The sequence below is a fragment of the Manis javanica genome, chromosome 8 (assembly GCF_040802235.1).
Source record: "Manis javanica isolate MJ-LG chromosome 8, MJ_LKY, whole genome shotgun sequence".
Taxonomy (NCBI): Eukaryota; Metazoa; Chordata; class Mammalia; order Pholidota; family Manidae; genus Manis; species Manis javanica.
In genome coordinates, this window is record NC_133163.1 from 113859552 (window position 1) to 113868316 (window position 8765).

General features: G+C 57.2%; 1 protein-coding gene across 4 annotated transcripts; it reads right to left on the bottom strand.

The window, feature by feature from the left end:
* Nucleotides 1-373: 373 nt before the first annotated feature.
* PIF1 (PIF1 5'-to-3' DNA helicase) lies at nucleotides 374-8389 on the bottom strand. Of its 4 annotated transcripts, XM_073211995.1 has the most exons (14): nucleotides 8127-8389; nucleotides 7587-7712; nucleotides 6829-7426; nucleotides 5834-5966; nucleotides 5623-5748; nucleotides 5343-5496; nucleotides 5139-5253; nucleotides 4956-5062; nucleotides 3703-3842; nucleotides 3234-3340; nucleotides 2454-2541; nucleotides 2160-2305; nucleotides 1341-1532; nucleotides 374-1129 (listed from the first exon to the last, which is right to left on the bottom strand). In XM_073211995.1, exons 3-14 carry the CDS (start codon nucleotides 7405-7407, stop codon nucleotides 1070-1072), a joined length of 1947 nt encoding a protein of 648 aa, XP_073068096.1. In that variant the 5' UTR covers nucleotides 7408-7426; nucleotides 7587-7712; nucleotides 8127-8389; the 3' UTR covers nucleotides 374-1069. The 4 variants fall into 4 exon arrangements, with proteins under 4 accessions (XP_073068096.1, XP_036865837.2, XP_017507055.3 ...); XM_037009942.2 differs by lacking the exon at nucleotides 7587-7712; XM_017651566.3 differs by lacking the exons at nucleotides 7587-7712; nucleotides 8127-8389 and having other exon boundaries at nucleotides 6829-7550.
* Nucleotides 8390-8765: the final 376 nt, after the last annotated feature.

An 8765-nucleotide genomic window follows, 5' to 3' on the forward strand; every position in this document is an offset into this window, starting at 1 on the left:
TAGACAGCCTATGATGACCCCCTGAGCAATCTCCATAGGCTTTTTGATGAACTGAAGTTAGTTTGTTGATGGTCCCTTCGCCATCAGAACATCCAAGCTGGAGCCCCAGCAAGACAGAAAGTGAGAAAGTTCCAACCAAGTTCCCCAGCATTCAGGCCCACTTTTTTACCATATCAATTCTCAGCATGTCCTTGTCTGACTGCTGGTGATGGCAATTCACCATCATTTCATTGTGAGTCACCAACCTCAGGTACTCAGTTTTCCAAATAAACAGTGATATTAACCAAACCTTACATAAGACTGTGGCGAGCTCGGCCATCGTGGCATAAACAACACACCGCGGTGTGCACGTTAAGGGGCTGGGGGACAGGCAGAAGCAGCCTCCTGGGGGGGTGCAGCCAGAGCCCCAGGCAGAGGGTGCCTTCATAAAGAGAGCAGAAGATTCAGCTCACAGCCCTCACACAATTCCCAAGTTTATTTGTCCTGAATAAATACAATCGGATAATATCCATTCCGATACCCCCCTACCCCCGACTATGTCCTCCCTGAAAAAGCAGCTTAAGAAACAGGCACAGTCTGTAGTGTTCTCAGGCTAGGCTCAGGACGTTTATCCTGGCTGGTATGAGGCCTGGCCTAGCTGTGAGGAGACTCCTAAGTTCCCTCCTTTCTTTGGGCCTGTGATGGGCTGAGTCCCCCACCCAAGACTACCTGTCTTCTCTGCCTCTCTCCTCCATGGCCCTAAGGGAGTGGCCTTCATGTCTGTGTGGGCCTGTGGCCAGCCCTCACAGGGAGCTTTGTCCTCTAACACCAGATACCACCACAAGTCCCATTCCAACTGGTACAGGAAGGGTCACTGTTGACCCTGGACACATCTCACCCAGGGCAAGGGGAAAAACTAGGCACAGCTGGCAGATGACAGGAAGTACCCTCCCTTGAGCCCTGCCCGGAGGCTGAGAACCTTTAATGAAGGGAGAACGTGACACTGGCTGCTGTCCCCCACTTAACCCTGGGGGTCCTGGCCCCACAGGGAAGCAGGATGAGGAGACCACCTCTGTCTTCTCTTTGCAGCTTAAAGGCCCGGATCCATGTTCTCCTGGTCTGAAGCTGCCTCATTATCATCTGGGGACCCCTGGATCAGAGCCAGAGAAGCCCAGTCATGGGTTTGCCCTGTCCCCTGGGCCGCAGCCTGGGGCCAGCATCTCCGTCCTCTTGTCCCTGCCCCCAGAGGAGCCAGAGAAGGCTCTGCCACCCCCCACCTCAGGGTCCCTTGGCCTTCCCTCTGTCTTAGCTCCTAGTCTACCCACAGCCACATGGCCCACCACTGGGTGACTCCCTCTTACCAGGCTGAGGCCCCTGCCCTGCTGCAGGGTGGCATAAAAGTTCAGCACTTGGGGATCACAGCGAACCACCATGGGGTCAAAGTCCAGCACACGCAGGCCATGCAGACTGCGGGCCCGGGAAAGGGCCACATAGGCCTGGCCGCTGGCAAACACACGGCCCAGAGAAATCTCCACGCAATCCAGGGACATGCCCTGCAGGATGGAGAGACAGTGCTGGAGCCAGCTCAGCCTGAAGTCCCTTGGCCCTAACTTCACCAGCCCAGCTACTACCTCTGGATCTCCTCACCCAGTCCAGAAATTCTTGAGGCAGAGGGACAGGCTCACAGCCTGTCCAGATGAGTGTCTGGGCAGAGAGTCAGGGTCCAGGAGACACAGCTCCAGGATGAGTAGGGGGCTGGGATAAAAGGAAAGCACTCAGGCCTACATCAGACAGGTGTGGATATGAATCCAGGCTCTGTCCCTCATTTGCTGTGTGACCTTGGACAAAATATTTAACCTCTCTGAGCCTTGGTTTCTTCTGGAAAACAGGAATGATTATAACATCTATTCCTCATACGGTTGTTGTAAAGGATCACATTTAACATGTCTGATAGTGGCTCAGAAAATGGCAGAGCAGGAGATGACAGAGTGTCCAGAAAAGGGAGGAGGTAGAATAGGAGGTGCACTAATGAAAGGTTTATTCTACAACTGATTCTAGAACTTTCCATTCTGGGCAAGCTCAATCCCCAAAAAGCCTTTATGATACCCCCCTTCAACAACATGCCTGGGCCTATCCCATCCCCCTCTGCCCTGTCCCCACCATCCCCACTGGCTGCTCACCTGGCTCTTATGGATTGATATTGCCCAGGCCAGCTGGAGGGGCAGCTGCCGCCGGCTGAGGAGCTGGCCCCCAGTGGCCTGCACTGTCCAGCGGTCAGCACGAATGACCTCGGTGACTCCACACAGGAACCGCACCTGGGGCAGCCCTGCGGGCAGGGTGGGGAAGTCCAATTTTCAGCCTTGCTGCCTTGCTCGGTGGTGAGGGGCAGGCCTTTCCATCCTAGCCTTCTCTTCCCAGTGACCCCAGGGCCCTGCTGCAAATCCAAACAGTAGGGCTGTTCTCCTATCGCTTACCTCTCCCCTCGGTCTCGAACCCGACTACTATCCCTCTGGCGCCGTTCACCAGGCCGCGGGACACTGATAAGTTCTTCACCAACATCACCTGCGAAGGAAAGAACCAGAGGCATGGAGAGGAGCCCGTTCCCATGCCTGGCGTCGGCTCCAGCGCTCACTGCAGCAGTTCTGGAGGCCGGGGGCTACCACGGAGGGGCACTGAGTCCTAGTCGTTAATTCTGCCACCAGCTGTGACCCCTGCGGCAAGCTGCTTTATTTTTCCCATCTCAGTTTCCCCTAGTGTCAAAGGGGAATGACGTTTGCTCGGTTTGCCTTGGATGGAGGGGGTAAAGAGCAATAAGGTAACAGAGAGCACAGGGCTTTGAAAATTATCACGTCTGTTACCGAGCACGTGTGGAGGCCACAGTCTTGAAGGATGGAGCTCCGAGGTCCTGCCAACCCTCTTCCAACCACACATTGCCTGCGTTTCCCCCTCAGGTGCCCTTTGGAACCTGAGGAAAGCCTCCTGTTTGGCCCACCACCACCATCATTTAAAGAAGCAGGGTTCCCTCATATTCCAGGGCACACCACTCCATGAGGAAACAGCTTCAGCAAGGAAACGGGACAGCACTTTTGGGCACTGCAGGCATAGGAAGAGGAGGGTATTGGAAGGCTGAGACAGGAAGGTATGAAGGAGCTGGAGGAAGGGAGATTTCTGTGGTCACAGCTGAGCCCTCTGGCTGTGGAGTAGCCGGGGCAGAGAGCCAATCTCCCAGTGTCTCAGCCCTGCTTCCCACTTACCTGGGCCCCCAGCTTTAGACAAAGGAGCCGGCTAACAGGACACTGAGCATCCAGGGTCCGGGCTTGACCAGGGTCACTGTCCATAGCCTCAAAGTTGTGTACCTCACCTGGAGAAAAGACAGTTGGGCAAACCGAGTGATTACAAGTCACTGACTTGTGACTCAGTTGAAAACATCTATTAGACCAGGGCATGGAGGCAGGTAGTGGGGACAGCTCAGGCCTAGCTGGAGCTTTAAATCAGAAGTCTGGGTTCAAGGGTTGCTTCCAGCATTTACAGGCAGAGTGACCTTGATCCACTCAAAGTTACACCTCCAAAGTGAGTTACGTCTGCAAGTGTAAGGGCCTTTATGGCCACAGAGGTTGCAGACCTAGATATCCCAATGACCCTAAGGGCCTGGTCTGCCGGGAGGTCACACCTGCCTGGTGGTCCCTTCCAGCTGGTCTTGCCCAGCCCTGGCTCCCTGCTCACCTGGCAGCTCCTGCAGCCGCCTCTCGTTGGTAAGGGCCACGTCATCCTGGTGGGTGCAGAGCCTTGTAGCTACAATCCCATCTCGCCCCACCTTGTGGGTGGCAGTGGCCCGGAGCTGGCGGGTCACCTCATCTGAGCACCTGTGGGGGCGAGGCTGTCAGGGCAGAGCCTATCTGAGCATCAGGGAAGACATATGTGGGCAGTATGGGCTAAGCAGCAGGCCATGGGTCAGGCCTGGGAACTGAAAAAGGGCTCCAGGGCAAGGTTTGCTGGTCCCCGGCTGCCCGACTTGTCCCTCCCCAACTTGGACCCCAGACATGGGAAATAAACATGGTTGAGGGTGGAGGGAAAGGTGCCCATTGTAATTCTGTGTAATACTGGTGGCCTATAATCAGATAAGCCTCCAGCCTGTAATCTTCTAGCCCCTTGCCCTCTGCCTTGGGGGAAAAAATTCAAGCCTCTGGTTCTGTTTGCCCCCTTCTCAAGCCTTCCTTCGCATGGGGAAGACTGGGTGCGGCAGCAACTCACACGAGAGGCGGGAAACAGCTCGGGCCCATCTCTTCCTGTTCTGCCTCTCAGCCTTCCTCTTGTCCCCCAACACAGGCTGGAGTGTGCTGCACACCTGCTCCCCCGCCTGCTGTGTCTGCACCAGCGGTCCAAGCATAGAAAGCCCCTCACCATCACATCCACCTGCCCCAGTCCCAGCCCAGTCTGACCTGGCTTTCAAGGCCTGTGTCTTCTGCCCTCCTGGCCTTCTGTCCACTCTCGCATTAAAATAGTCTTGGCATTTCAACCTTTTGTCCTAGTTGGGGTGGGATCATGTCTATAACCTTTCCTGCCACCTTACCAAGTGACCTCACAGGCTCTAAGGGTGGAAGGAACTTGGACTTTAGAGTCACACCTGGGTTCAAATCCCAGCTCTGTCCCTTATTAGCCATGACTTTGGGCAAGACACTTTACCTCTTTGAACCCCTGTTTCTGCATCTGTGAAATGGGAGTATTAACATCTCTAAATTGCTCTTGTGCGTCCATCTACCCATATTTCCCTGACACCTACTCTGTGCTGCTAGGCTCTGTTCTGTGTGATGGGGACCCAACCCTAGGGAAGGTGGCATCCTAGCACTTGCAAAGTGGCCATTTTCTATGGGGCCATGAAGCTTTTCTCCCCTTTCTCTGGGTCCCTGTACTCCTCTCTGACACACACTTGGATTGGATCCTTATCTTATGGCCCCTTCTCTGTTCACCAGGCTCACCTGCCCAGCCTGATAGCCTGCAGCAGAGAGATGAAGGTCTGGTCTGCCTGTCTCCACACTTCAGTCAGCTCCAGGGTCACTGGGACACACCTCCTCCAGCTCTTGGCCTGGTGGAGACAGGGTGGGGGTGTCAAGGAAAGAGTAGACATCTCTTGGGTGACAGGGCCAGACGGTGAGTGATACCTGGAAGCAGAACTGTGGGGGCTGGGAGCCCTTGGTTACAGGTGGCAGCTGAAGGAAGTCCCCACAGATGATGAGCTGGATCCCTCCGAATGGCTTGTTCTGCTGCCGGACAGCTCTGCAGAGGAGCATGGGTGCTTTAGGGGCTAGAGTGGGCAGGTTCCACGTGGAAAACCATCAGAACCAGCCTTCACTACACACACTGACCTGGCCACAGCCTCCAGCTTGTCAAACAGGTCCGCCTCCACCATGGAGATCTCGTCAATGACCAGCCGCTGGCAGTTCAGCCAGCCCTGCCGCACACCTGGCCGCTGGGCCAGAGCCACACACTGGGCCAGGGGAGCCCGGCCTGAGCCAATGCCTGTGAGTGACACTATTCAGCCTGGACTGAGCCCCTAGCCTTGTCTCAACCCTGATCTCCCCTCCCTCCCTCCCTTCCCACAGTCCTGTGTTGCTCCCAGCTCAAGGCCCAGAGGTTTCCACTCACCTGCAAAGGCATGGAGGGTAGTACCCCCAATGTGGCAGGCTGCCACCCCAGTGCTGGCCGTGGCCACAGTGCCTGTGGGAGGCAGCAAGCCCAGGATACGCTTCAACAGATAAGACTTCCCTGTCCCTGAGCAGAGGGCAAAGTCAGGGCCACTTGTTTCTCTATCCCACACCACCACTGTTCCCACCCCACCACATATGCCCCCAACTACCTGCACTCCCTGTGAAGAAAATGCTCTGGCCTTTCAGGACTGTCCTCAGCACAGCAGCCTGTTCCTGGGAAAGCCGTGGTTTGGTGGGGGGCAAGCTCAGCTTCTTTACAGGCAGGGGCCACCTTGGAGCTTCCTGGAGAGGACAGGGCTGTCTCGGGGCCTCTTCCCACCTCCTAGGCATTGGCTCCCTTCTCTGCTTGGCCTGGGTGCAATGCGAGGCCTGGTAGCTCTTGGTGTCTCTGCTGGCTTCACTCCTTGGAGCCCCCGGGTAGCTTTGGCCTACCTGGAGACCTTGCTAGTAACCACTGGGGCCCAAGACTCTCCTTGAGGACAGAACTGACGCTGGGTCTGCACTGAGCCCTGGCGTCCTGATGACCCCACTGTGTGGGTCTGAATACTCCCTCAGCCGCCTCGCCTGGATTCCCTAACTCTCCTGGTCCTCTCCTCATCCCTCCTTGCTTCTGGCCCTGTCACAAACCTGCCTCTCTCACTTCAAAACACCTAAGCAAAACCTTGTCCAGCCAGGGCCCCTTCTTGCCCCATCTCCATCTTCTCACCAGCTTAGTCTCAAATGCCTGTGGTGGGCATCCATCTGCCTGAGTTTATAAATATTGGCAAGCCCACTATACTTGGTCCCCCACCATCTGATCAAACCTGTTGGTCGCCCATGACACGGCTGACCACTTTCTTCTCTCCAAATCCTCCTCTCCTACTCCAGGCCCGACACACTCCTCCCCAAGCCTCCTTCTCTGCTTTCTCTTAACAGTGACCTGGGCCCCCTCTTCTTATTCTCACTTACTCAGTCTCAGGGATTGCGCTATGAGAAACACACGTACAACTCCCACATCCCTGTCATCCTCAGGGTGTCCGATGGGCATCTCCTCTGGTTTAACCCGCAGTCCTCTCAAATACCTCCACCATCTCCCCCCAAACTTGGGTCTCCTTGGTCTCGTCCATCTCAGGAGCACAGCTACGCCCCAAGGCGTCCCCCCTACCCCCGCAATTCCTGTCCTCCTGGTGCTGGGCTCGGCTCCCGCCCGGAGCTCCATGGGCCGCTTCACTGGTGAAGTGTCCGGAGCCCGGATGGCCGCCGCGCGCCGCAGCTCCTCGGGCTGCACGGGGCTGATGGTGACGAAGTCGCGGGGCCGAGGAGCAAGCAGTTGCGTGCGGGCAGAGGCAGGGCCGGGACCTGGGGCCACCGCCAGCTTGAGGCGCAGCGTGCGCAGGAAGCGGCGCAGGCGGTCCGCGGGACAGTCGGAGAGCAGCAGCTGCACGGCGCCCGCGCGGGGTTCGCCGTCGGCGGGGAGCCGCAGTGTGCTCCGCCCGGTAGCGGCGAAGCGCGTGAAGAGGCGCGCCGCGCGCAGGGGGAAGCAGCGCGGCCGCCCCGCGGACCCCGGAGCCTGCAGCCGCAGCACCAATTCGCGGCGCTCGTTACGACCCAGGCTTAGCTCAGCTGTGCGTAGGGCCTGGCGCCTTCGCGGCTGCCCGCCCGGGCTCAACTCCTCCACTGCCACGCGACACCGCAGTTCCGCGTCCTCGGATTCCGCTGGCGCTGCCTGAGTGTCTGACAACATCGCCACTGCCTCCGCAGGTCTGCAAAAGGACCGGAGCACAGGGGTCATGGGCTCAGGGGACATAGTAAGTGGCAGAGAGGCCATGACCGCGGAGCCGGGTCAAGGCCACACAGGAGCACGGAGGCTGTCACTGGTGACACAAGAGGTCAAGGAGATGGTTAAAGGGCCCTGGGACCCACCGGAAATTCACTTGGAAATCACGCTCCTACACAATTTCCAGAGGGGCAGATGGATGGGCAGTATCAAATGCTCCCAGGACTGGGGAGCCGCGGCTGTCTGACCAGGGCAGCAGAAGAAAGAGGGCCCTGAAAAGAAAATAAGCCTGCTTCCAAGAGATCCAGGGCGGCATGCAAATCCTGAGCCCTCTCCCCAGTAAGTGGAGGAATCCCACGTGGAGAGATGAGGGCCTTCTGTCTTCCAGGTACTTTCACTGGTTTATATCCAGCCAGGCAGGTCTCACCAGCATTCCCCGTGCAGGTAAGTGGAAACAGACAGGGAGAGGCCACAACGGATGGTAGGAGTCAGGACTAGGGTGATTCTGCAGCCCTGGCGCTTCCCATCTCCAAAGTGGAGATCGGGTAGAGAACATTTGGCTGGGGAAATCAGGGAATCCCTGCTCCCTCCGTCTGACTCATTCGCTTGCACCTTCCTGGCAGGGACTCCTTGAAGAAGCAGACTCTCGGCCTCCCACCTCTGGGATCAATCAGATGGACACTCACCTGCAGCGGCTCTCGGAAGAACAAGCTGTGCAGCTCTGGCTGGATTGGGAAATTTGGGCACTAAGAACTTTCAAATACTAGGAGTGGAGAATCACCCAGTCACCGGCCGGATCGTTAAATTCTCCAGCCAATCAGAAATATAGGCGTGACGGGGGCGTGTCTTTCGTGGAGTTGCAACGCCCAGAGCCTGGGTGTACCAATCGTACGACCGAGGAGGGGGGCTTAGCGCCGTGGCCGAGCATACCAAATCGCATGGACAGGTGGGAGTAGAGCGGGGCGGGGGGTCGGGGGCTGCAGCCGGGCCACGCCTCGTGTAGTGTCATCCAACGCAGCTTTGAAAACTTATTTTTAGAACTATCCCACCAACACACTCCTCCTGTCTAGCCCTCACACAGCGGCTGAACTTGGCCTTAAGGAAGAGTTGCCTCTGATCCCTCCCACCCGTGTTTACAGTTACAGGATCATTGCCCATTCCTGGGCGGACCACCCGAAGGCCGGACGCCCCCTATGCGCCGTACCCCGACTCTTCCCACCCTTCTCTGCCTTTCCAAGGATCATCTTAGGCATTTGTCTTTCCACCAGCGGAGGCCCGTCAGTGAGAACTCAAAAGGCCTGTGCCAGCCGCTCCAAGAGTACGAG

Excerpts from the sequence above, each read along its gene's own strand:
- PIF1 (XM_017651566.3), bottom strand. The coding sequence starts at position 7,491 with ATGGCCTCTCTGCCACTTACTATGTCCCCTGAGCCCATGACCCCTGTG. Across the intron at positions 3,341-3,702 it reads GCGGCTGCAGGAGCTGCCAG|GTGAGGTACACAACTTTGAG; the intron begins GTGAGCAGGGAG and ends TCTTTTCTCCAG. Across the intron at positions 2,306-2,453 it reads GTTCGAGACCGAGGGGAGAG|GGCTGCCCCAGGTGCGGTTC; the intron begins GTAAGCGATAGG and ends CCCTGCCCGCAG.